The 27,732-nt window shown below is 43.2% G+C and overlaps 1 protein-coding gene and 2 non-coding genes across 6 annotated transcripts; all 3 read left to right on the forward strand.

Annotated features, from left to right (window-relative positions):
• Positions 1–293: 293 nt before the first annotated feature.
• ATG16L1 (autophagy related 16 like 1) lies at positions 294–26,919 on the forward strand. Of its 4 annotated transcripts, XM_054039838.1 has the most exons (20): positions 308–383; positions 770–1,074; positions 2,068–2,161; positions 6,136–6,241; positions 7,372–7,445; positions 7,651–7,902; positions 8,507–8,572; positions 11,311–11,397; positions 11,893–11,949; positions 12,141–12,188; positions 12,918–13,020; positions 14,008–14,113; positions 14,531–14,601; positions 17,123–17,194; positions 19,980–20,100; positions 21,303–21,408; positions 22,244–22,393; positions 22,807–22,854; positions 24,848–24,949; positions 25,352–26,919. In XM_054039838.1, exons 2-20 carry the CDS (start codon positions 960–962, stop codon positions 25,443–25,445), a joined length of 1,872 nt encoding a protein of 623 aa, XP_053895813.1. In that variant the 5' UTR covers positions 308–383; positions 770–959; the 3' UTR covers positions 25,446–26,919. The 4 variants fall into 4 exon arrangements, with proteins under 4 accessions (XP_053895816.1, XP_053895814.1, XP_053895817.1 ...); XM_054039841.1 differs by lacking the exon at positions 11,893–11,949 and having other exon boundaries at positions 294–1,074; XM_054039839.1 differs by lacking the exon at positions 12,141–12,188 and having other exon boundaries at positions 296–1,074.
• LOC128843840 (small Cajal body-specific RNA 6) lies at positions 13,331–13,605 on the forward strand. Its single transcript, XR_008446364.1, has one exon. It is a non-coding gene; the product is annotated as a small Cajal body-specific RNA 6 (non-coding RNA).
• On the forward strand, positions 15,438–15,704 carry LOC128843838 (small Cajal body-specific RNA 6). Its single transcript, XR_008446363.1, has one exon. It is a non-coding gene; the product is annotated as a small Cajal body-specific RNA 6 (non-coding RNA).
• Positions 26,920–27,732: the final 813 nt, after the last annotated feature.

Here is a 27,732-nt window from a genome sequence, read left to right on the forward strand (position 1 = left end):
TTGTGCCACCTTCAAGATGGCGGGCCGGTGAGAGCCCGTCTATCGGTACCGCCTCTAAAATGGCGGCTCGGGGAGGCCCCCCCGCACTTACCATTTTGTGCCGAGGTGACCAGCCTGTTCGCCGGATAGCGATTGCGATTCGCCCGCAGCGAGCCCAGTGAAGGCGCCGCCCGTGCTGGCAGAGCCTGCGGTGTCCGCCAGGGCCCTGACTGGAGGCGGCTGCTGTCCGGGTCGGGCAGCCCGGCGGCGGCGGAGGCAGCTGGCAACGGCTTTATTGTGCGACGCGGAGCGCTCAGGCCCCCGGCGATGTGCGGCTCGGGAGAATGGCGCCGGTGGGGAGCGGCCGAGCGGGACTGTGGCTGTGGCCAGGCTAGGGAGTGGTGGTGAGAGGCCCCCGCCTGTCAGAACCATCCGGGGAGCCGGGCCCTGCCGCCCCCGGCCCGTCCCTAGGCCCCTCCCGAGTCTGTCCCTGTCCTCTCCGCTCGCCCTGCTGCCAGGTGCCCTCTGCCCCGCCTAGGCTGTGCGCCCCGCTCCCCCAACCTGTCCCCAGGTGCCCCATCTCCCCGCCCTGCTGGTAGCTGACCACTTCCCTATCCCCCCCCCCCGGCTCTGCCCTCTGCTGCCCCGCTCAGACTGTGCGCCCCGCCCTGCTGCCCGCTGCCCCCTTCCTCCCCCAGTCGGTGTGTCCTGCCCTTACTCAACCCCTGCAGTCTGTATTTCCCGTCTGTGCCCCTGCCCGAGTGTATTCCCTGTTCCCTCCCCACTACAGTGCCCCTGGTCTCGTCTGCGTCTCTCTCTGCCTGTGCGCCCCTCTTCTGGCCCCTCCAGAAACCACGAGGTCCTAAGCACTGGGAAGTCGCAAGACTGCGTGCGAGGGTGTTTGTGGCAGGAGTAACTTGCTTAGCCTGGTTCCGCTCAGCTCAGTAGAAAACCGGGACGCTGAGGCCAGTGCTGGTGAGATGACTTCTGGGCTCAGAGCTGCGAGTTTCCCCACGTGGAAACGTCACATTGCAGAGGAGCTGAGGCGCCGGGACCGGCTGCAGAGACAGGCCTTTGAAGAGATCATCCTCCAGTGTAAGTGTGTGTAACGAACCACAGTTTTGCTCTGCAACCTCAGTAGCATACTTCTAACCATAGCATTGTTGGTGCCCGCTGCATCCCACGGTTCCCAAAGTTGTTAATGTTATAAGCACCCGAAAATGGGGATATATTTGAAAATGTTGGGCAACCTTAACCATGATCGTTGCTGTTGCACTGCATATAATGAAAGACGAAAGCACTGGTTTGTTGTTCATGCTTAAATGTAGTATTTCACATTTAATATGAGAAACGAGCTAGTTTCAGTTCAGTCTGTCTGTGCTGTGGATGGTCTGAGAAGTATCTTTTCATCTTTTAAAGTACTTCCTCTAAGGCATTGTTCAGGTATTTGTCGAAGTGAAGCCAGCACTAGTGTTGCCTATACTGACTTTTAGTTGGGGGTGTTAAGTCTCTAGTGTTGGTCTTATCCAATATAGTTGGCTTTTCACTTTGAGCTTGTTTTTTGGCCATCTCTTTTACCTATAGTTGCAACATGAGTAAATAGAAGCAAATGGCTTGTCCCCAAGTGTTGTGCTACCATGCTTACCCTAACTCATTACTTTTTTTTCCCCTGTAGTGTAAAATAGTCTTCTAGGGCTGTATTACAAATATTAGCGGGTTGGTTGTGTTCTACAGGCTGCGTTTTGGTTGCCTTTGCCTAGGATGAGTTCAAGGATGGATTCTTCAAACCCATATTCCCATGAGAAGTCCTACATATATCAATAGTAGTACATTTGAGTAAGGACTACTTCTGAATAAAACTTTGCAGAATTGGTCCCTACTGTCTGTTTCTGAGAGGTTATCTAAGCCTGAGTAGGAATAAAACCACTGTCTACCAAAGTCAAAACAGGGTGTGTGTATCACAGTGTGACGTAGTGTCATATGATGAGTTGCTTGTAGGATTAACTACAAGATCCTGAAATCTTATAAATGGGGAAAGCTGGTTTTGCTCCTCACTTGTTTTTTAATTGTACTTTCTTGTCCTGTTAGATAACAAGCTGCTAGAGAAGACTGATCTCCATGCCGTGCTGGCTGATAAGCTGCAAGCAGAAAAGTATGACTTACAAAGCAGACATGAGATCAGGTACTTGGAATTCTTTTTCAATCAAGATGAACATTTCAATCAGCTGTCTCTCATACACTAAAACTTCAGGCATATACATCCAGTCTCTATAGGTTACTACTATAACTTGGAACCAAATATTCCAATAGCTCCTGATAAACCTAGATTAGGTTGTAGACCACTTCATTACAAGGTCTTGCAATTGTTACCCAGTTTAAGTCCATTCTTGTGGAAAGCTATCTTACAAATAGATTTTCAGACATATAATGGTTTATTTGGTCATTTGTAGCAGCCTCTGTATTTGATACGGCCTAAATTGGACTATTATGCTATTGGACCTATTTGCCCCATAACTTTCATACTACTACTACTACTCACTGTTTGCTTACAATACTACTTCAGTCAGTGACTTTGTCCAATTTCATAAGCGCTGTAGGGAAAGATCAGGTCTGTACTTAAGGTAGACGTTTTCAAACTTGGTGGCTTCATGGTCTCATGAGTCATGAAGACTTCCATAGGGAGAAAAATGAAGTGATAGAGTGCATTCTGTTTTCTTCCCCTCTCTTCCTCCTCTTCCCCCCCCCCCCCCCGCCCCAGTGCCAAAAAAAGCCAGGTGGCCATTAGCTTCAGAAAGTGTTATTGCTGTAGGGGAAAAAAAAAATCAGATACTGCAGGTGGTGATGGTGCTGATGGTTCTATTTGCATTTCAGTCTGTATTGATCCAATTCCCTAGCATAATGCGACATATAGTTCCATGCATTGACAGCATGTGAACAGTAACAGATCAGGACTGATATTATTGCAATAAGGGCACAATAGTAGACTTCAATATTCATGACAATTATAAAGTTGATGTATACAAATTGCTTCACCAGCCAATGAAGTGCAGCTACCTCTAGAGTGGAAAACATGTTGTGTAAAACCACTGTATGCTGTTGAGGATAGGAAATGAATAATACTATGGCCTACATAAACTGCAAGTGAAACATTAGGCAAGTAGAATGTAATTAGTTGAAATAGAATTTGACCGGCATACCACAGGCAAAACATTAAGTAACTAGAATGTAATTACTTGTTAGAAATTGACCAGCACACGGGCTGATAGCCTTATGAAAAATCTCAAAGGTTCTTTGGTGACCATAATATTTAAGGTTGTACAAGTATCTGCTGTGGCAAAAGTTATGTTTGTGGGGATTGTAACAGGTTGCCCTGCCATCTGAAATAGATTCGTAGTTGTGCCATCGATAGCCAACTTTCATTTGTGGGAGGCTATGCCCAACTGAATAATAGTGGGGGGTGGGGGAAGGGGAAGGACTACAGTACATATAAACAAAGCCTTAAAAGTAAAATCCTAAGCCTTACTCTGGAAGTGCCCTCTGTATACTCTTGTATATGTTGATAGGGAGTGAATCCCACAGCCATGGGTCTCTGAAAGACTGTCTTTACCTGCCCTAAAGACTTGGGTGGGGAATGGCTGGTTCCACCTGGTAAGTCACAGGATAACAGACGTTCCCTCAGGACTTTTTACACTACCTTTGGACATGCAGATGTCTGGAAATACATTGCTTCCTATTACCATATTGGGCCACTGGGTCAGTGCTACATGAGTAGGAAGAATAAGTTATCAACACCACTTCCTAAAAACCTAGACCTCCTATTCTGTTGGTGACCTGGTTTGCGCCTACTTAGCTTGTGAGATCTGATGTAAGAACAACCCAAAGTGGTACGGTTTCAGGCAAAATAGAAATATTTATTATCGTGTAAACTAAAGTGAGAGAGAGAAGTTCGAGATGACCACATACTAGAGTCCCTCTCGCATTCATTTCCCTTCAGAACACTAATCTGTCACTCTGACTCCTTTCTGATTTTATGGTCTTCAGAGCAGATTAGCTAGGTCGTTCCATCTCTCCTCTTCCTCTCTTTTTTCCCCCCAAGTGCCAAACATAGGATGATTACACAAACAGATACTGCACGTTTCCTTCTTCTACTGCTTAGGGTTACTAGTATGTCTATTTTTTTCTGATTTTCATTGTTTTAGAAAAACTGGTTTGTTTTTTTTAACTTCTAAAAAAGTTGTTGATTTGCTTGAATTATATCTTTTAAAAATTGACCTCCATGTTCCTGTGTGTGAGCTTCCAAAAAACGTAGGAGATTTTGGTTATAGTGATGGGTAGTGTATTGTTTATATTAGTTTCTACTGGCTCCAACCTGATCAGGACCCTGCTGTGCTGTACAAACAGAATAGGACAGTACCAGTTCCCAAGGAGCTTACAACTTCCATAGAGAAGATAGACAAAGTGTGGGAGAAGAAACAGAGGCACAGAGAGGACAAATGACTTGCCCAATATGTTACAACAGATCAGTAGCAGATCAGGGAATAGAGCTCAGGTCCCCGATTGTCAGTCCATTGCCCTATCCCCTGGAACGTACTGCCTTCTGGAGAACTCTAGACTCCATCAGCTCCCTCCACAAACCACTTTAAATGCACCCAAACTTGCAGTTTTTGCAGTCCTTGGGGTATTGTATAAAAAAAACTCATCTTGCTTCTGTTTTAACCTAAAACCAGGAACTCTTAATATAATAACTGGATCTAAGTTCTATTTTGTAGGTGATAAGAGTGTGAACTCAGTCCCTGGAAAATCAAGGAACTGTGCTGGGAGGAGAGGGTGTTATGGAACTACTTTTCAGTCTATTTTTATAGACTAGCCTGTTAATGGGGGGGGGTAGGGCCCATAAGTAGAGTGACAACTTGTAAATTAAAAATAATGCAATTAGTAACTGACAGCATTAGGTTTACAGCATGCTGTAAGACTTGTGTTCACCCTAGGTTAGGACTCAACTTGTGTAGCGTCTTATGCACTTCCCCAAATCCTCTGAAGAAAAATTAAATGTTTATAAAGTAACAATAGGAACAGGAGAGAAATTGAAAACTTACCATGTACAGGAAAGGGCTAAATTATTTTCATCTAAGATTTAGGAAGAAGCAAAAGGATGGAGGTAAGATATTCTAGATATAAGAAGCTTTAGAAGAAAAAACATTTTCACAAAGAGGTGAGAGTAGGTGGAGGAGACCAGGGTTAAATGAACTAAGGAAGTGGGGAGAGGAAGACAAAGTCCGTGAGGAATAGGTCCAAAGAGGAAGGTTTTGTTGTATAACCTCAAATGCATATGGGAGTTAGTGGAATTCTTGGAATATAAAGACTATGTCAGAAGGCAAGCAGCAGCAACTCTGCATGTCCTGTGGTGGGGAGATCAAGTTTAGGGGGGTGCAAGAAAAGATGAAGACACTGATGAAGGGGTAGTCAGGGAAATGGTGTCAGGAGGTTATGATATATCTGAAGGCATACAGTTGAGAGAGGAAAAAGTAGAATTATGTGACAGCGATGGGTACAACAACATGACAGGAAGGTGAGTTCTAGGTCAGGAACGAACCCCTCCACCCCCCCAGCCCCATGAGAGACAAGAAACAAAAAGCTTTAAAAAACTAACTAAAAGTCTGATCTGAGGATTATGGAATAGTACTGGAGAGTACTCCTCTTGTCCAAAAGAACAACTTCTGTCCTTAAGACCTGTAGTTGAAGGGAGTTAAGTCACATGTTTGCTCACTTGAGGAAAGCAGTGTGTGTCCCTACTTCTCGGATGCAAAGACCTCAAGTATTTTTTGTATACTTCTTGACAGGGAGTTTCAAGAGGGTTATTGAAGGATGCATTTAAATGATGTTTTAAATGTCATGCCTGACTAGGTCTGGCTATTTTAATGGGTGAATAATGGGATGTATAGACAGACTATGAAGAATTTACAAATATGCGTGAGACTTCCTTTCGTAATAAATTTCAATACAGGGAGGTTGCCTGGAAGGTTTTAACTCTACCTTAATGTCTGAATGTAGTTACACGAATTTGAAATTGCAGGAGATGCTGTTATGAGGCTAACTAGGCAGAGGCTCAGAAGCAATCAACTTCTAGCTTGTGAAATCTCTCCTCTAAAATTCCAGTCCAGGGCATGATGGCACAAGGAATGAAGCTCAATTGCAGGAAATGGCCCAGCTGAGGATTAAACATCAAGAGGAGCTGACAGAGCTGCATAAGAAGCGTGGCGAGGTTAGAAAGTGCTCTTTCATGTATTGTGTGGCCCTTTGTGAGCATGGTGTCTGTGCGGTAATTCTAAAGCTATTGGATTCTGATCCTGTTTCATTATCTTTGCTATTGTCAAATTTAAACTTCTGATAGGTTTGTTACTCCTTGACACTTCTCAGTTGCAGAATGTTCAACCTGTTCATGTGATTGACTTGTACTATTCATTGTTGTAGTTCAAAGGATTTGCTTTTCCTGCATAAATGAATCTTCTGGTTGCTACTTTATTTCAGTGCTTTTTGTGATATTTGGAAAAAGTGAAGATTTCTTCCTCAGATTCATCCTCAACATTTGATGTGGCTGTGTCCAAAGAAGCCTTTCTGTCTGACAGGGCTGAGATACTAAGGGATAGTAACCGTGATGACAACTACTCCTAAGTAGTAGACTTCCCAGTCTGATACTGTTTGCTAGTACTGTGTCCAGAACTGTTTGCTATCTTTGAAGAAGAGGAAGTTCTGAAAGATGCACACATTACTTATAAACAGGTTTCGGAGTAGCAGCCGTGTTAGTCTGTATCCGCAAAAAGAAGAACAGGAGTACTTGTGGCACCTTAGAGACTAACAAATTTATTAGAGCATAAGCCTTCGTGGACTACAGCCCACTTCTTCGGATGCATCCGAAGAAGTGGGCTGTAGTCCACGAAGGCTTATGCTCTAATAAATTTGTTAGTCTCTAAGGCCTTGTCTTCACTTACCGGAGGGTCTGGCGGCACGCAATCGATGTTCTGGGATCGATTTATCGCGTCTGGTTAAGACACGATAAATCGATCCCGGAAGTGCTCGCAGTCGGCGCCAGTACTCCAGCTCGCCGAGAGGAGTACGCGGCATCGACAGGGGGAGCCTTCCTGCCGCGTCTGGACCGCGGTAAGTTCGGACTAAGGTACTTTGAATTCAGCTACGTTATTAACGTAGCTGAATTTGCGTACCTTAGTCCGAAGTAGGGACTTAGTGGGGACCAGGCCTAAGGTGCCACAAGTACTCCTGTTCTTCTTATTACTTATAAAGTTGGACTGACACATTCTGACTAGGAATCAATGAATGGCTGATGTACAGGTGGCATCCCTGCATTTTTTTTGTAATTATTTTTTCTCTCCCTAGTTGGCCCAGTCAGTGATTGATTTGAATAACCAAATGCAGCAGAAAGACAAGGAGATGCAGATGAATGAAGCAAAGTGAGTAGGAGCAATTTCTTCTTTGTGATATAGGGCATGAGACCCAGATTTTTGGTTAGGTGTTTTTGTATTACAGTAGTGCCTAGGAGCCCAGTCATGGACCAGGACCCTGTTGTGCTAGGCACAGTACAAACACAGACCAAAAAGATGGTCTCTGCCCCAAAGAGTGTTTTTCATTGTGTTACTTATGCTGTTGCTCTTCCAGGATTGCAGAATACATGCAAAAGATCTCTGAGCTGGAAACAGAGTGCCAGGAATTGCGCAGCAAGCTGCAAGAACTTGAGCGAGCCAATCAAACACTGAAGGATGAGTATGATGCTCTCCAGATCACCTTCACTGCCCTAGAAGAGAAACTGAGGAAAACTACTGAAGACAACCAAGAGCTGGTCACACGTTGGATGGCAGAGAAGGCTCAGGAAGCTAATCGGCTCAATGCAGAGAATGAGAAGGACTCGAGGTGAGATGTTGACCATATATTTGGTAAAATAAGTGTGGTTTGAGTACGCCAACCCTCGAGGGACCATTGTCTTCTAGAGTCTTCAGTCTACTCTGAAAACCTAGACATTCAAGGCAGAAAAGATTCTGGAACTTCATGTTCATCCTGTGGGGCTAGCAAAGTAAAGTATATTCTCCGGGGCTTTGTCTAATTGTAAATAACTAAAATAATGACTTTTCCACTATTTCCTCAGAAAACTATTCTAGTCTAACAGATCAAAAAGCTGGAATCTGTCTTCTGATTTTACCATGGTTGTATCAGATATGGTTACTCCTAGTTTTACCCCCTTGGGCTACCCTAAACAATTTCTTAATTTTCTGTATCCCGTTAACTTAGTTGCTATTTGATCAAGCAATGCATTAACTTGAATCAGTTCCTCGTAACTTTTGGTTAACAGCCATGCATGCAGTCTTCAAAGTGTGATCTTTCCAAATGCAGCTTACATACTTGCCTCCTTGGCATGTGATGCGTGTGTGTTAGCATCATATAATCTCACTAGATTTCTTTGTTGACATATCATTATAAGGTTGTGCTTATGTAAAGAACTTTGTTTTTTCCCCTCCAGGAGGCGACAAGCCAAGTTGCAGAAAGAGCTAGCAGAAGCTGCCAAGGAACCACTGCCAGTTGAACAGTAAGTAACCCTGATTTCAGGCAGTAGAGGTGTGCCAAAACTGAGGTCTGGGAAATAAATCTGTTCTGTTTCTCCTGTCCGGTGTGAAAGGTGTCTCTTCTTATCACCATGCATGAATGTATTCTTATTAGGGCTGTCAAGCGATTAAACAATAATAGAATACCATTTATTTAAATATTTTGGATGTTTTCTACGTTTTCAAATATATTGATTTCAATTACAATACAGAATACAAAGTATACAGTGCTCACTTTATATTTTTTATTACAAATATTTGCACTGTAAAAATACCAAAGAAATAGTATTTTTCAGTTCACCTAATACAAGTATTGCAATGCAACCTCTTTATCATGAAAGTTGAACTTACAAATGTAGAATTATGTACAAAAATTAACTGCATTCAAAAATATAACAATGTAAAACTGTAGAGCCTACACATCCACTCAGGCCTACTTCAGCCAATCACTCAGACAAACAAGTTTGGTTACAATTTGCAGGAGATAATGCAGCCTGCTTCTTGTTTACGATGTCACCAGAAAGTGAGATCAGGTGTTCGGATGGCACTGTTGTAGCCAGCGTCTCAAGACATTTACGTGCCAGATACGCTAAAGATTCATATGTCCCTTCATGATTCAACCACCATTCCGGAGGGCATGCATCCATGCTGATGATGGGTTCTGCTTGATAATGATCCAAAGCAGTGCGGACCAATGCATGTTCATTTTCATCATCTGAGTCAGATACATGAAGGTTGATTTTCTTTTTTGGTGTTTCAGGTTCTGTAGTTTCCGCATCTGAGTGTTGCTCTTCTGAAACTTCTCAAAACATGTGCCATGCCTCATCCCTCTCAGATTTTGGATAGCACTTCAGATTCTTAAACCTTGGGTCAAGTGCTGTAGCTATTTTTAGAAATCTCACATTGGTGCCTTCTTTACGTTTTGTCAAATCTGCAGTGAAAGTGTCCTTAAAACAAACATGTGCTGGGTCATCATCCGAGACTGCTATAACATTAAATATATGGCAGAATGTGGGTTAAACAGAACAGGAGACATACAATTCTACCCCAAGGAGTTCAGTCACAAATTAACAACAACAACAACAACAATTTTTTTTTTTTTTTTTTTAAATGAGCATCATTATCATGGAAGCATGTCCTCTGGAATGGTGGCCGAAGCATGAAGGGTCATATGAATGTGTAGCATATCTGGCATGTAAATACCTTGCAACGCTGGCTACAAAAGTGCCATGTGAATGCCTGTTCTCAATTTCAGGTGACGTAAATAAGAAGCAGGCAGCAGGATCTCCCGTCAATGTAAACAAACTTATTTGTCTTAGCGATTGGCTGAACAAGTAGTAGGACTGAGTGGACTTGTAGGCTCTAAAGAAGGGGTCGGCAACCTTTCAGAAGTGGTGTACCGAGTCTTCATTTAATCACTCTAATTTAAGGTTTCGCGTGCCAGTAATACATTTTAACGTTTTTAGAAGGTCTCTTTCTATAAGTCTATAATATATAACTAAACTATTGTTGTATGTAAAGTAAATAAGGTTTTTAAAATGTTTAAGAAGCTTCATTTAAAATTAAATTAAAATGCAGAGCCCCCCCAGACTGGTGGCTAAGACCCGGGCAGTGTGAGTGCCAATGAAAATCAGCTTGCATGCCAACTTTGGCACGCGTGCCATAGTTTGCCTACCTCTGCTCTAAAGTTTTACATTGTTTTGTTTTTGAATGCAGTTATGTAACAAAAAAACCCCCTACATTTGTAAGTTATACTTTCACGATAAAGAGATTGCAGTACACTATTTGTATGAGGTGAATTGAAAAATACTATTTCTTTTTTCATTTTTACAGTGCAAATATTTGTAATAAAAATAATATAAAGTGAGCACTGTACACTTTGTATTCTGTGCTGTAATAGAAATCAATATATTTGAAAATGTAGAAAAAAATCAATATTAAATGTCAGTTGGTATTCTATTAACAGTGCGATTAATCACGATTAATTTTTTTAATTGCGATTAATTTTTTTGAGTTAATCGCGTGAGTTAACTGTGATTAATCGAAAGCCCTAATTTTTATAGAGAATTAGGGTAAATTGCATTTTTATCTTCAGTAATTGTGATAGAGGAGTGTTAAAACTTGAAAAGTCAGTTTAAAATCAGAAATATGCAGTAAATGTCCTTATTTGTATGTTTATAGAATGAGGAACTCTGCTGTGACTAAGAATATTAACTCAAGTTTGAAAGTCCTAAGACGGGTTCATTCAGTGAATCTGAACTCGTATCTCAACAGAATACAATTTCTGTGGTGCAGTGCCTTTGGCAGTTGGAATAGTTCTCTTGATCCGGGAGTGAGGACCACTGGAAACACTTATGTTTGGAAAAAGTTGGGACTACATGCAACAGTATAATAGGGTTTCATGTGAGAGCAGAGATTGTACAGATTGGAAAAATAGTATCAATTACTTCTGTGCTGGAATGGATTTATGCCTAGATTCTGCTTTGCTTGCTTAATTACTGCCTTAAGTATGAAGTGCTCATACCTCTGTAAGTTACCAACTAGGTAATATGCAGATTAACTTTAAACCAATATGGGAACCGGAGAGGGTGTGTATGGTGGGAATATTAGTTCACTTTATTGCTGAATAGAGTTGCTGCCTTTGGGGTTTGGCAAAGGGAGTTGATTACAATGGGCCTTATTTGGCTGATTCAAAAGGAGGCATGTTCCCATACTTCTCCAGGGATGATGATATTGAAGTGCTTGTGGATGAAACTTCTGACCCAGCTGAAGAGACTTCCCCAGTGCGAGCTGTCAGCCGGACATCCAGGTATGTAGACTGATATTCCTGTACCTTTTTAAGGTGCCGAAATGTCAAGATAACCTAAGAATGGGTAGCAGTTAATGAAAACTGTTGAAAAGCTACTTAACTCCCTTCCCACCTAGACTTAACACACATTTCTTACTACAACACAGCAGCAAGGGTGGGTGGAGTTATATGAACAGCCCCCAACTGCGAAAATAGGGGTCAGTGAGTGATTGACAAGTCTAAACAGAGTTTCAAATTGCATAAACCCAATGAAGAAAGTCCTTTCTCAAAGTTTTATAAGGTCCTTAACCTCACCCACAGTTATATATTCCAAGCTGTTATTAATGGTGACCTACATGTGCTGCTGCTCCTGCTCCCTTGGGGTCTTCCCTCCTGAGCTTGGGCTGAAAGAGAAAGCATCTTTTCCCAGATACCTGGTGTTGTGAACTGTATTTATTGATCTTCATTTGAACAATCTGTTCATAAGGCTTAAACCTGTCCTCCCCTCCTCTTTAGTAAGCGACTGTCCCAGCCAGCTGGAGGCCTTCTGGACTCTATCACTAATATTTTTGGGTAGGTTAGAACACCTTCACCTTTTGTTTTTATATATTGGTTTCAACGTACACCAGAATTTCAGTGATGTAAGGAATACAGATGTCATAATGTCAGCCTTTCTTCTAGTTTCTCCTTTTTTTCTTTTTGTTCTCCTCAACTTCCTGTTTCTTCCATCTTGCCGTATGCTGACCTCTGACCTTTTCCTCCAGTCTGTCTGAGTCTTCCCTTTTGGGACATCACTCTTCTGATGCTGCCAGGTGAAAACATTATCCACTCTTAGTCCAGCATGTGAATATATGACACTGAAGTAACGTGGAACCCAGCTTCACTACCCTGATTAGGCTTCAGATGTTCATAACACTGGCTAGAAACTTTCCAGTTAGCGATTCAGGCAGTCTTTCTGAGTGGAGCAGTATGTGGATTTGGTTCTTTTTGATAACAGTGCTGTAGTCATCACCTCATTAGTTGGGATCTCTTCCCCAGTGACTGTGCTGTAGTCAGACCCTCTAAGTGGACTCCTGCATTAGGTGGAAGGTCTTTCTGTAAGACAGTGTTGGAGTTTGGGCTTTTAAATGAGGTACTCCACTGGCTGGGATCTTCTCAGAGCCACAGTAGTGCAGTCTGAACTAGACACAATGATGGGGTTGCAGTCCGTCCCTCTAAACTCATTGTGATGTTTACGTTGTTTGACTCCTTAGTACAAGAAAAGATGCCTGCTCAGACATTAGGCTGGCAGTGAATTTGATAGCCTGGGAGCAAACTAAGGTTAAGCTAGGTAAGAGAAGGTGCAGGCATGAACTGATGTAATGTAATCTGATAAAATGCAGTCCGGAAAGGAGGGGGGAAAGAATGAAGTAAGGATTTTGGCCCCGTCTCTCATCCACCCCACAATTATAGTCGGGCTCATCCAGGTCTGTGCCTGCCATTTTGAGAGGAACTGTGTCCACTCTTCTATTTAACGTATTTTTCTTTGTGTCTCATCGCAGGAGACGCTCTCTGTCCTCATTTCCCGCTCCCCAGGAAAATGTAGATGTGCATCCAGGTTCCAGTAAAGAAGTGAGAGTGCCCACTACTGCAGTGTATGTCTTTGTAAGTATATCCAGGAACTAGAAGTTTCTTCAGACTCTTCTTGCCTAAGAAGAGGAGAATTTGATCTTTGAGTAGCAAATGCTGTCTGGGATAATATGGCTCTGCTTGTTTAAACTGCTCCAGGTAATGTTTTAAATCTAGAAGATGACTCATGAATTGGAAAGGCAGCTAGGTCCATTTAGTCCGTATTGACTTTACTCTCAGCCTAGATATCCACCTAAAACAAAAATTCACTCAGGTGCATGCATCCTTCACACTTCTAATGTTCCTTCTTTTGTGGTCATAGTTAAGTTAATGTATGTCTTACTGAGGTCAATGATGACTAGTAAAAGGTCTGAGTGCACAAAAGAATCGCACTCCCATTACCCTTTCAGCTCCCAACAGTCTCTCTTTGTCCCATCATGCTATAGCAATGCTGTGATTGGGGGAGAGGCTGCTGACAATTTAGGATAAGTTCAGTGCCTGTTATCCACAGTGTAAGGAAGCATGGTCCTGAATGTCATCCAACAGAACCAATTAAGGAGTTTAGGGTGTGGGATGTCTTGATTTGTGGTGTGTGTGATCTCAAGTTTTCAAGCTGAGACCTCTTGTGTATGTTATGGAATGGTGAGGCCATTTTTGAGTCTGTGCAAGGCAACTCTAAATTATTCATTTTATAGCTGGAAAATATTGGAGCAAACTCTTGTGAACCAATCATTTGCTTTGAATCCTCATGTAATAGAGATGGCTGCTGCATGGCTAAAGAAATCCCAGAGATTTCCTATACTCATCTTAGTACCTTGGTAATCCACCTGAGTTTTTGTGATATTCTGATTTGTTTAATATAGGCTTTGCTAATTTTATTTAGTATGGGCCTTCTACATATGAAAGATGATCACATTTGGGCTAGATCTACTCTTCAGCAAGCTCTCTATGGGGCTACAGACTGTTTGGTGCTGATGTCGTTTGGGGTGGCTGTGATTGTTTTTTTGCTCACCCTCCCCCAAGGATGCACATGATGGAGAAGTGAACGCAGTGCAGTTCAGTCCTGCTTCCCGGTTACTAGCAACAGGAGGCATGGATCGGAGAGTTAAACTCTGGGAAGTCTTTGGAGGTAAGCTTCTGCTCTGAATTATTGTGTGAAGTGATATAGGCCAAAAAGAATACTTTGTGTCTTGTACCAAATTTAGAATCCCATACAGTTGGCGCATGCAAAATGGATTTTCTCCTAAAGTTTTAACTCAGTTTCTGGTGGTTTTAAGTTGAGCATGCTGTTCTGCAGTTCCAGACAAACGCTATATAAGTGTGAAGCAGTTATGTTAGATCAGCTGAAATACTTCTCAGAACTGGGGAGTAAAGCCAGGCTCAAGCAAACTGATCAAAAGCCAGTGCCACTATGTAATTCGTTTTTGTTTTGCTGTGGTAATTGTCCCAGTGTGTTGGCCAAATGGAACTAACACAGAAATTCAAATCTTTCCCCCAATTTATATCCGCTCTAATCCATTGCTTAATTGTTTCTTTCTGCATACAGACAGGTGCGAGCTGAAAAGTTCTCTCTCTGGCAGTAACGCAGGGATTACGAGTATCGAATTTGACAGTGCTGTGAGTATTTGTGTAATACGCATAGTCTGTGTCTGGGGAGAAATTAATTGTAGTAGCTTGTGCTCAGCTACCAGTTTCACCCATATGCTTTGAAATACATCCCCAAAGAAACAAGTTAAAATACTTGTAGGAATACCTGACAAACATTTTAAAATACTGTACAAAACTTTTTTATACAGTAGGCTGAACTCTAGTTTTAAAGGGACACTTCAGTGAATTAAGCTTAACCAAATTAAGGCCACTGTATTATGAATAGGGGTATGTCTACACTTAAAACACTATAGCAACACTGCTCCAGAGCTTCAGCATAGACAGACACAACAGCAACGGGAGGGGTTCTCCCATTGCTGTAGTTAATCCACCTCCCCGGGAGGCAGTAGCTAAGTCAATGGAAGAATTGTTCTGTCTACACCATTGGATCATCATAGCTTTGTCTCGAGGTGTTGATTTTTCACACCCCTTAGAATCATAGCTATGCCAATGTAAGTTCCCAGTGTAGACCAGACCTAGGAATATCCACATGGGTTTAATGCAGTTTAATTTATCCACTTCAAATTCACACCTGTAGGTAATTTGGATTAACTTTCCTGAGTGTCATTCCCCTCTTCCCCACATGCCCATAAGCTCTGATCTGCACTTCACTTTTCAGAAGATACACAAAATCCAGTTATCTGGGCTATTGGGAATTTTAAAATGAGCTAGGTCTTACCCAAACTATAAATTTCCACTGCTGCCTTATAAGCTCCTTGAAACTACTAGAGTTGTATGCATCTGTTCCTGTTGTATGCACTGAGAAATTTTTATAACTTGGTGGTGAGGATTAGATGCCTCACTGAGGTCTGTGATGAATAGTAAAAGGTCTGACTGCCTGAAGGATTACACTTCCATTACCCTTTCAACTCCCAGCAATTTCTCACCCATCATACCCCAGCAATGCTGTGACTGGGGGAGTGTTTGCTGACAAATGGTGATGTGTTCAGTTCATGTTCCCTAGAGCATCACAGGCACAATTCTGATCTGCATCCAACAGAACCAGTCAAAGGAGTAAGGGGTTTTGGAGTTGCATGTCTGGGTACATGATCTCAAACTTTCTTGCTGAGACCTCTTTCACCATGTATGAACTGAGACCAAGTTGAAACCATCTTTACAGCTTAGCATTTCTATGCTTTCACATTACTGATACACCTCCAAAAACATTGTGCGTTGGTCTTCACCAGTTCACTAGAGTCCTCAAACTGTGGGGCACCCCTCCCCAGGGGGGTGCAGAGGAATGTCAAAGGGGGCACAGCAGGCCAGGGATGGAGTGCATGCCATGCAGCCTTGTTCTGCCTCCAGTTCTGCTGCGGCCCTAGTCCCAGACGCTAAAAGTCTGGTTACCCACAGTAACTGGTCTCCACCCCTGGAGGGTGGGAAGAGCAGCAGCAGTTGCTGTTGCGGGAGTCTGGAGGAGAACTTGGGTGGCTACCGTGAGTGAGGTACCAGCAGCTTTCTCCTCCTGCCCTGAGCGCAGCTCCTCCTCCCTTGCCCCACTCACACACCTCCGTCCCTGGAGTGTGGCTCCCCCTTCCCGTCATGCCCCACTAAACCCTCACCCCAACTCCCGGGGGGTGGCGGTGTGGACTGGGCAAGGGGGGGTTGTGATTGAGAAAGTTTGGGGACCACTGCACTAGAGGATTGGCTGGTGTTGCTAACCTGCCTGGAGAAACTTGTTCTGATGTAAGTGGCTTGATCACACAGCAGATCTTGTCAGTTAAAACGGATGCATTCTGGGTTCCATGATATTTTTTCTGAATCAGTGAGTCACCTGAGACTGACAGGCACAAGCCTTGTCCTTGTGGGATTTTTCTTGAGAAATAACTTTGCCATACAGTGTCTTGAAATAGGATGTCTGTCTAGAGTGACAGGAAGGAGCCACCACTCTCAGGATACTATATATCCATTTGTCCATCTCCTGACCCAGACCTTACTTAGTTTTTACTACCTCTGTTGAGAACCTTGTAGATGGGAGTGAAATTGACAAGAATCAGGCCAGTCTAACTCTGCAGTTTGGGTCAGCTAGACCTAGCAGCAGAGGCAGATGCTGGAGCTATTTGTGGGGAAGGAGAGCCAAAAAATAGAGGCTGGATAAAGGTAGACTAGTAGAAAATCCCACCACCCTTGCAGCAGCAAGGAGGTTATGAGTAGAAATGGGCTGGAAAGAATGTCCCTCCCTTCCAGCACTGTGGCCACTATTCCTTTCATAGCCAATTGTTTTGGGAATCTGTGGACATGGCTCATGAAAAAATTACATCTTTGTTAAAAATGTCTTGAAAATCTTCTTCCTCATCCAAACTTAATTGCTGTCTGCCTCCTTCCTCCAGTTGTTTTCATAGCAGTATGGCAGTAAAGTGAACCCTGTGGATTGTTAGTTCTAATGATTATCCCATAGTATTGAGACTTTCTGGAAATACTTGCTGGGTGTAGTAGTTTACTTCTCTCAGTCACTGTGGGAAATTGCCTTAAATCCCTTCTGTTTCCACAGGGCTCTTATCTCTTAGCAGCTTCAAATGACTTCGCCAGCAGAATCTGGACTGTAGATGACTATCGATTACGGGTGAGTCTCCTGCAGAAGGCAAGCAATGTATAGGCTGTTTCTGCCCAGTATTCCCATTTATGTTCTTATGAAGGACACTGGAAAATTGTGGATTCCACAGTTTTAGGATCTTGCTAGTTTTTTTTGCTCTCTTGCAAAATATTAATTGAATTTTTATCCCTTTTTAATTGAAAAGAGCGTTTACAATGTAACCTGATGTGCAACCCTGGCCTCTGCACATAGCCTCACAGAAAGCTCTCCAGATAAATAGCGACCAAATATATGAAGTTTCCTTCCTTCCTCTGCACATAGGCAGTATTAACTTTAGAACCATTTAAATGTTAAGAAATAGCAGTCTTAAGGACCCAAAGGCTGTAGCATGGTTCAGGGTTTTAGTTAAAACACATTTCTGTTTCCTAGAATAGATGCATTTTAACTGAGTAGGGGCCAGCCTGGGTCCCTGGCTCAATTGTTGGAGTAGACAAGCCCTGAAGCACTAGTCTCTAATCAGGATACTTAACAAAATACTAATATCTTGCTCATGTTCTTCCTCCACCTCTTCAGAGTGAACTCTTTGGCCCTTATCCAAGGAAGGACATGCCTGTGATCTACCTAGGCTGAAAAGAGGTCTCTTCTCTTAGCAGAGGAAACTTTCTAAGAGGCTTCACTTATTCCTGCTCCTGGACATGATCCTTGTTCTTGAATTTTTATTTTAGGAATATTTCGCCAAGCGTTATTTGGCATGCTGACTCTAACCCAAGATATGTTTAGTTGCTCTTACAAGCTGTTGCGTGCACAATCTGGCATGAAGCATTTTGGAATGGTCAGGCCTGTTCCCTTTCTGCCACAGAAGCTCTACAGTCATTTCTGCACTGGTTAGCCTCCCACACTCTTCAGGCATTAGAAGTGAACTTGAATCTCTCTCTTTGCCCCATGTTGCATTATTTGATCTCTTGCATGAGTGATTTTTTTAGCTCTGTAGATCTTCAGCATTTCATGTATTGTTCTAAAGTACACCTACAATATAATTCACTTGATTGCTTTTAATATGAAGATATTTATCTCCAGAATGTTAGATCTTGTATGGGAAACCTTCCAGAATGTGTCAAAATCTTCTGCAAGTTTAGATTGGCCCAAAAATCCTACCATCAGTTAAAAACAAAGGTGTATAACAGTTTAATCATCATTAAGGACATGATTCTGTCATGGAAATCATGGATTTCGTGACTTTCTGGGAACTCCGTGACTACTTCTGCACCAGGCCTAGAGCAGCTGTCAGTCCCAGGGCTGCTGGCGCAGCTGGCCAGTGACCGGCACAGTGGCTGGGCTTGGGTCAGCCCCTGTGGGGCTGGAGCGGCAGGGGTTGGAGCAGCTGCAAGCCCTGACAGCACTCTGTTTGTTGTGTGTCCCCCCCCCCCCCCCCCCGAGTATTTGTAGTAAAAGTCAGGTACAGGTTGTTGGCTTCTGTGAATTTTTGTTTATTACCCATGACTTGTCCCTGACTTTTACTAAAAATACCAGAGACAGAATCTTAACCTTAATCATCATTAACTTTGTGTGAAAAGTCCCCATGCAAAATTCCCCTCAGTCTTCACAAGATCTTTCTGCTATTTTCCAGTGTGCCTAATGACTTCTGGCTTTGGGTCAGTACCATCACTGCTCACTGAGCTAATACAGTACATTGAATTCCTTGTCTGAATGGGTTTGGTGCATGGATTTATCATTCCTTGTATGTGCATTGAGGGAAGTTGAGTTGATTTAATATTAAATTCTGCATCAAGCTACCTATTTATAAACAACTATTCACTTGTTAATGGCAGTGCAGGAAGGGTGATAATGGAATATTCTCCAAGGTTATAAAGATCCTCTCTATCCATTAAATTGTGGTATCCAGAGATTAACTGTCATGTTGCAACCATTGAGATATTCCATGATCTTTGGGTTTTAGTGCTGTGCAATAATTTTTCAGTTCCTCAGACTCTGCTCCTGTTTCATTTCCATTTTTAAGTCTTCTAGTGGTTCTGTAGTCCATGTAGCAGTGTGCAAGTTAGAAGTTCAGTGACTGACAGTAGAAGGTTTGATTTTTGGCAAGGATTGCTCTCTGATCACTTTCCCTGTTCCCGGCAGCCTATTCCCTCATGCTACATTAGTTCTGTGATTGGCAAATAAGTATCTAATAATTTGTGATAATTGTATTTCATGTTCCAACGGGCCATGACTGTAGTTGGCATCAGACAGAAACAGTCATGGGAATCTGCTGATGGGAGCAACTCTGAATCTCTGGAGATCTCAGGCTTTCAAGCTGAGACTTCAGAGTTAACACTGGATCCCTTTTTGCTGTACTTGACACCATCATTCCAACTCTTACTATGCTTTAGTCCATACCCTGGTCTCTCCTTTAAGACTTTTGTAGTTACCATCTTTCCAGCCGAGGTTACTAGGGGTGGTAGAAAAGAGTCATAGATTTCAAAAGAACTACTCCTTAACTAGCCAAAGGAGTTGCAAATGAGGGAGAGAATATCTCCTACCCAGAAGCTGAGTATGCTGCCTCTGCAGTACTCTCGGCACTTGCTGACTCACAGAGAAGCAGACTGGGAATCAAAGCTATATTCTGTTTAACCAGAATGGAAAGGTGGGCTCTTTTTTGTGATCCATGCCTCTAGTCACACATTAGACTAAGGTGGGAGGCTTTGAATCCAAGACTTGGTCCCCATTAAGCTGCTGAATGGCAAAATCAGAGCCATGAGGACAGGAAGCAATTGTAGCTGAAACTGTCATTTACACCATGTAAATCTTCTCTCCCCAGCACACACTGACAGGCCACAGTGGGAAGGTGCTGTCAGCCAAGTTCTTGCTGGATAATGCACGCATCGTGTCAGGGAGTCATGACCGGACACTCAAGCTCTGGGACCTGCGCAGCAAAGTTTGTAAGGAAACCATTTCCACCCCAGCACCAATGCCCTTTTGTCTTTTGCACACCTCTTAGGCTAGGTCTACACTACCCGCCTGAATTGGCGGGTAGAAATCGATCTCTCGGGGATCGAATTATCGCGTCTTGTCGGGACGCGACAATCGATCGCCGAATCGACGCTCTTACTCCACCAGCGGAGGTGGGAGTAAGCGCCGTCGACGGGGAGCCGCGGAGGTCGATTTTGCCGCCGTCCTCACAGCGGGGTAAGTCGGCTCCGATAGGTCGAATTCAGCTATGCTATTCGCATAGCTGAATTTGCGTATCTTAAATCGACACCACCACCCCCCACCCCCGGAGTGAAGACCTGCCCTCATTCTCTTTCGTGGTTGTCCAAAAAGCAGAAAATTGCAGCCATGCTGCTTTTTGATGATATTCTGATCTTTGGTATTGCAAGCTAAGCAGAGTCTGGCCTGGCTGTTACCTGGATGGGAAACCTAAGAAAAGACCATATGCTACAGTGAAAAGCATTGGTGATTGAGTGGGCAACTGCACTCTGTAGACCCTCTTGTCCATCAAACTGTAGAGTGGGTTTCTTATTCTTCTGTAGAAACTTGGAGGCAGGTCAGACCTTACAACCCTGGGCTGGTCTTAAGACCCCTCTTGAAAACCCTATCCACAGTTTCCTGCCTCCAAGTGAAGCAAATAGCAGGATTCAGTTTTTCATAGCAGAAACATTTGTCTTAAAATATGTTCCTGGTTTCTGTAGTACAACTTAGCACAGGGACAGCCTTTCTCCCCCAGTGTCCTACACCCTTGTTTATGTATAAAGAAGAGCATGTCATGTTCATCTGTGACTTGTTTGACTAATTATGAAGTGGTGGTAAAACAACTGTCTTTGTACAGTTGTAGGGATGTTGGGCATGGTGGTCAAGTGGTTCAGAGGAATAATGTGCAGTTGGGGATTTTGGATCCTCAGTAATCAGTTTCTTCTAAGACAAGGCTCACCTGTTCCTACCCCCCGTGACTCCAAACTCCTCCCAGGGCAGTAGTTTCAATGCAGCTACAGAATTTTTATGTTTGCTGTTCAGTGACTTTTAAATACTGCTATCAACTTGTACAGCACAACGGGACGGGGACTGTGTTGTTAGTGACTTATCCCACCTCCCCCTTTTTTCTTTTTTTTTTTTCTTTTCTTTTTCTTTTCTTTTTCTTTTCAAGGTATAAAAACAGTATTTGCAGGATCAAGCTGCAATGATATAGTGTGCACAGAGCAGTGTGTGATGAGTGGACATTTTGACAAGAAGATTCGCTTCTGGGACATCAGGTAAAACTATCCTCTGACACGGGTTAGATTCTCTAGCAATTATTTAATGCTAAAGAACATAAGATGAATCTGTGAATTGTGACCCTCCCATTCTTTGAGTTCTCCATTGCTTGGAGTATTTGTTACAGGAATATGAGGAAGTCACCAAGGATAAATAATCTTTTTGCACATGATAGAACTGCTGTTTTGATCTCTGAACTATTAGTAGCAGGTTGCGTTATATATTGACAGCAGATTAGCCCCTGAGTAAGGAAATATCTTGCATTGTGTTCTCTCTCGCTCTCTCTCTCTCTCTCTCGCTAGTTTTAAGTATCCCTAGCTGGTTCTGAAGGAAGTTCTGAACAGTCCTTGGTTAGGGACAAAATATCCACAATGTTACACTGTAGTTAGGAAATAAGAAAAATGTGGAAGTGGATAATGAACAAATAGTGGATACCTATTCTCCTATCCCCATGCACCTGGACAAGTCTCGGGATACAGATTTTCATGTTCATGTGACATGATCTACTCCTAAGGGAATTCTGTGCTTAAAAAATAAAAAATCTGCATATTTTATTTGTCAATAAATAAATGTGAAGGCAGTGGGGAGCACAGGCTGCACGGAGGTGAGAGATCACCCTGCTCTGAGTACCCGAAATGATGCGCCTGTGCTGCTGGGGAGGAGCACTTGACCCCTCTTGTGGTTTCCTTTTGCTTCCCCATCAGAGTCATTTTTCTGCGGGGAAGCAAAGAAATCTGCGGGGGATGGGAATTCTGGTCGCACATAGTGGCACAGTATTCCTCCAGGAGTAAGGATCCTTGATATTCAGTTACCCATGCTGTTTTCTGTCTTCAGGACTGAGAGCATAGTGCAGGAGCTGGAACTGTTTGGGAGGATCACTGCTTTAGACCTGAACCCAGAGAGAACAGAGCTCTTGACCTGTTCCCGAGATGATCTGCTGAAGATCATTGATTTGCGAGTCAATGCTGTCAAACAGACTTTCAGGTGAGTGTGATCCCAGTAAGGTATATGGCAGGTGACTGGATTCTGTGGCATAATTGTAACTTTGGTGTTACCCTTGTCTTTTGTGAATGAAACCTTCCTATTAGTCCCTCAGTGGGGAGGTGAAAGCCTTTGGAGCCATATCTCCGATGATGTAGTTTGCACGTTATCCATGGTTTGACAACAAAGATCTATTTTGTCAAGATTTTGCCTCCACCTCTTTGAAGGAGACAGCTTGTCCCCCTCACTAGGGAGAAAAATCCTACAAATTAGGTTGGAAAGAGAGAATGTAAAACAGAATGTAGAATTTATCCCAGTCAATGCAATAATATTCATTTAGTCCTTGAGGAGGAACTGGCTTTCCCGAGATTCATATTAGAGGAACGTAACAACTACCTGATTCCAACTTGTTTCAGTGCCCAGGGATTCAAATGCGGATCTGACTGGACCAGAGTCGTGTTCAGGTAAGAGGCCAAACTGAGGAGACTGGAGTTTGGGATGCGGGAGCGGGGGGCCAGCTATTTGGTTTACTGCAAATTCTGCAGTGACATTTGAAGGAAAAGTTCCAAACCACCATATGCTGTCAAGCTAATTACCAATCGGCAGCATGCATTGATTGCTTCTTGATCACTTGTGCTACAACTCTAAGCTCCACATTTTGCAAGCAGTAGGGTAGCCATTAACACTAGTCGTAAGACAAAAGGGGACACTTAGCACTGGGCAGTCAGCAAAACTGTTTTCAGACTTGGGTATCTACAATTAGATACCAAAAGAGCTCCCCATTTGTAAAAATCAGGAAAAAGGAAACAGGCAGTGTTCCATATAGTTTGCACACACCCTATATTAAAACAAAGTTAATGTTGGAAAGTCAAGTCTTGAAAAGCAAGAAAATGTCAGAATTAAGATTGTCCATGGAGCCTTTATTTGGCCTCCAGTTCATATTTGTTATGATATCTTATTACAGCCCCCTTCCTCCTTGGGCTTGTCATCCAATCTATCTCCTCCTCTTCCTCCCCACCCCCTCTTAGGCCCCATATGCCAATCTCCTGGCTCAGCCAGTTCTTCGTTCTCCCTTCTGCTTTTGAGTCAGGCTACTTCCACCTCCACACTGCCTGGACGCCACCAGCAAGGGCATTGAGAGTAAAAGAGGGATAGTCACCTGGCTGTCAGTTCTGGTGCCCAATGTCATAGCAGCCGGGAATAGCAATTGCAGGGAATTCCTGCTCAGCCCCTGTGACCCTGGGCTGGAACATTCCACTGTGGATGGAATCTTCAGAGAATTTAGCTGGCAAGTTCTAACAAGTATCTACTGAGCATCTGTCAACTGCAGTTTTTCAGAGGCTTTAATTTGTCCAAATCTGGGTAGCTTTTCATGGGAACAAGAAAAGGCACATCGCTGAAACCAGGGTGACAACCCTTCCCCTAGACTATATGTCCTTATTCCAAAGCGTGCTGGTGATAGAGCTTCTCAATGAAATGTAAGAATTGTTTTAATATGGAAACATTTTTCTAATATCCTTCTCAAACGATTGAACCATTTTTGCCAAAATTCAGGTAAAAATAGTCAGTCTGGGACAGACACCTGACAAGGAAAACTTCAGCCCAAATGGTTAATGTTTTGATAAAGTTATAAGTAAATGAAAACCGGGTCTTTTAACAGGAATTGTTGGGGAGCCTTAAGTATAGAAGGTGCTACCCGTTCTGCTGATTTTAAAAAATCACGTTTAGGATTTTTAAATATGACTGACAGGGATTAAATATAAAACTAAAATAGAAATGTTAAAACCTTTACCTGTTCCATTGTTTAGATATTAAGGGTTAAATACTCAAAAAGCTAGGGCTAAATTTAGTGTGTATAGACATGGCTTATCCTAGCCATTTTGCTTAGGTTTAGGCTTCAACCTTCCCCATCGCCTCCTTTTTTTTCCCTTGTAAGTTACAAGCTTTTTGGGGCAGGAACTGTTTTATGTGTTTAAGGTGCCTACCACAAAGGAGCCCTATTTCTCTTCAGGGCCTTTGGCTGCTATTATGATGGACTTTTTTAGGTGCCTAATATTAGGAATCGAATAGAATAATATACCTAGCTTATATAGCACATTTTATTCATTGATCTCAAAGTGCTTTACAAAGGAGGTAAGCATCGTTATCCCCACCTGAGGCACAGAAGTGAAGTGACTTGCCAAGGTCACCCTTTTGGCCTAAGTAGATTTCACAAGAACCAATGTCTATCTTTTAAATGCCAGCCACCTGACTGTTACATCATCAGATGATATGGAAACTTCTTGATCTTGCTAATCAGTGTTAATAAGCGCTGGTGGAACTTTAATATTTGCTAGTGCAGACCACTAATGGCAGTTTGCTTGTTTTGGAAACACTAAAGATTAGCGTGGGTACAAAAGCTGCTAACTTCAAAATAAATTGTTTTTTCTATTCTGCATCTAATATGTGTTTCAATAGCCCTGACGGTAGCTATGTGGCAGGTGGTTCAGCTGATGGAGTCCTGTACATCTGGAATGTGCTCACTGGGAAAGTGGAGAGAACTCTTGCAAAGCATCACAGGTGAGACAGGAAGCTCACGGACTAAACTTGTGCAGGGTCTGAGCTGTGGCTCACATAGGATCTATGGTGAGGAGAGGTGGGATTGCAAATGTGGAGTTCCATTCCCATACCCGTGTGCATGGGTTATTTATATGCAGCTTCTCTGTGGATTCATAGCAATAACCGGTAAAGTGGGAATTAAGGCTATGAAATTTGTGCTTTGTTGTCGGATTGCTTGTTCACAATCAGGGCATTAAGTATAATATACTCCAAATATCCCTGGGAGGCTGTTACAAATGCAGGTATCATAAATAAGATCTGAGAATGAATAAGCTTTGGAAATTATGGAGTTTAATTCCTCCTGTCCTAAATACTGCTGTGAAATTAGAATCTCTTCTAAATTGACACCTGACTTCCTTTCAGCTCCTCTATCAATGCAGTGGCATGGTCACCAGCCGGTGCCCATGTGGTCAGTGTGGACAAAGGAAATAAGGCTGTCCTGTGGTCTGAATTTTGATTGGAAGGAGATGAAAGACAGTTTCAAATGTCTCTCACTGGGAGGATGCCGGTCCAGGGCTGGACAGAATGGAGGCCCAAGCCTTGATTCATCCTTCATGCATTTGGGCTTCATCCAATGGGCTTTGCTTCTCAGAGGAGAGCTCTAATGAGGCAATCAAGGACGAGGAGCTGGAGGCGCAGAGCCCTTTACTGCCTATAAGCATGTTGCTGGCCCTCAGGCTCAGCAAAGGGTCAGCTGATTTGGATGGCGAATACTACTAGTCATGCCTTGACATGCAGTTTCTATGCACTGGATGGAGCCGAAGGTACTAGCCAGATTCCCTCACCGGACAGCTGTGCCAAATCCCTATTATACAAATGTACGTACAGCACTTCTGACTTGGACGTGTTGGAAAGACATTTACCATGTATTCTGACCTAATGCATGTCCTGTTTCCTGTGTTCTGTTCCCATGAAGTAGCTTAAGCATGGGGTGAGGGCATTCTGAAACATGGACAGAGTGGGTCCTAGTCAAGTCTATAAAGTGATGGAACAGCTGTAAACTAATTTAAATGTTTCTGTTGCTCTGGCAGTTCTGCCCCCTGTGTTGTTGGTTGAGTTTGGGGCTTCTCCAATTCTGACATGGTCTCTCTGGCAGTTTGTAATCTGAGAACTCCCTGCATCATTTTGATCTGTATTGCAGGGAACTGTCCATTCTTCAGGGATGATGCATCTTTGTTAAAACTCCCTCCAATAGTTCCTGTAGCAGAAGTACCAAAAACTGGGGAAAGGAGAATTTTAATTCGAACCAATATATTTCCTTTTTGTTGGCGCAAGGGAAGGGGAGAGGGGAGGTGTAACATCTGCAGTGGGAGTAATGGTGCTGCTGTGGTGAGGAATGTATCCATACCAAGACTTCCAGTACCAGAAAATAAATGTATAGTCTCTTCTGCTGTCCATCCGTCCTTCTCTGTTGGAGGCCGTTGGTGGAGCACGGGGGAGCAATGGGATTCAATCCTGAATGTAATGCTCTAATGCTGGCAATCCCTGGCCACTTGCCCCCTTTCTGAGCACATGTGCAATATTCTCCTTTGTGCTTGAACCCTTCCTGTGCCATCGAACAGGGTTTACACCCTATATCCTCAGGCATCTAAATATGTGAGGTGGTTGGAGGAGAACTAACTGTGATGTTTTGTAACTTTTATCCAGCCAAACTTTTCCACCTCAGATGGGCCTCAAGATAAGCCACCAGCGTTCTGTCGCCTTTTTATTTGCACTTTATTTTGCTTCCTTCCTGAGCTTGTTTTCTAAGGAAGTGTTTGATGGATTAGGAAAGAGGGTTGTTCCTAGGACAGAGGTCTTTCTCTAACCCAGCCTTTCTTTCAGACAACTTCTGCAGAGGGGAGTTGAGAGTATACAGGGCAAAACTTTTATTTATTCAGCTGCCCACCAGAACTTGATTGTAAATAAACCTGTGTTCTGCTTTTAAAACCCACAAAGTTTCTCCTCATTTGTTTGTGTTTCTTCTTGTCCTGAAAGAAAGGGAAACCGATATCAAGTTTCTTCTCTCCCCTCTTTGCCATTTCAGTGGACTAATGTTAGGTTTGGGTCTGGTGGTGGCGGGGTACTTGACAGCATAGTTACCGACTCGCAGGTGCTCTGGGGCTCAAGCACTCATGAGGAAAAAAAAAGGGCGTGTTCAGCAACCACCAGTCACAGCTGTTGGGCAGGACCTCAGGAGGGGGACTGGAGGGGATGGGTGGAAAGAGGTGGAGTGAGGGGGAGGGGCGCCTTGGGGAAGGGGTTGGGACCTTGGGGTGGAGCACCCACCAGGAAAAAAATCAGTGCCTGTGTTTGACAGATATGTCCAGTGGGTATCCATTGTGCTAGAGCCAAATTTACCTTGTCTCGTATCAAGAATGTGGTCATGAAACTGAAGTTAAAGGAGCCAGTATCACATTTTTTAAAGCTTCTAACACTGGGGACTCTGGCCCACGTTTTGAGACTTGAAAGGTTGATGTGTACTTGGGTGTGTGGGATGAATTATTGAATTCAAGAACTCCCCATAAATTACTAGTTTCTCAGTCACTTTCTGCCTTGAAATGTCTGTTCCTCCCTTATTGCTTGGACTGTTACATTGCCTCTCAGTCTCCCAACACGATCTTAAAAATGTGGTGTAAAGACTGTCTATACACCGAACACTAAAATAACTCCCTGTGCCAACACTGGAGTAATGGAGCAAAGCCTTCACCTCCTTTGGTTATATTGGACAAACTATTTGTACAGTTAAGAAGCTTCCTTGGCCA

This window comes from Malaclemys terrapin, chromosome 9, assembly GCF_027887155.1.
Source record: "Malaclemys terrapin pileata isolate rMalTer1 chromosome 9, rMalTer1.hap1, whole genome shotgun sequence".
NCBI lineage: Eukaryota > Metazoa > Chordata > Testudines > Emydidae > Malaclemys > Malaclemys terrapin.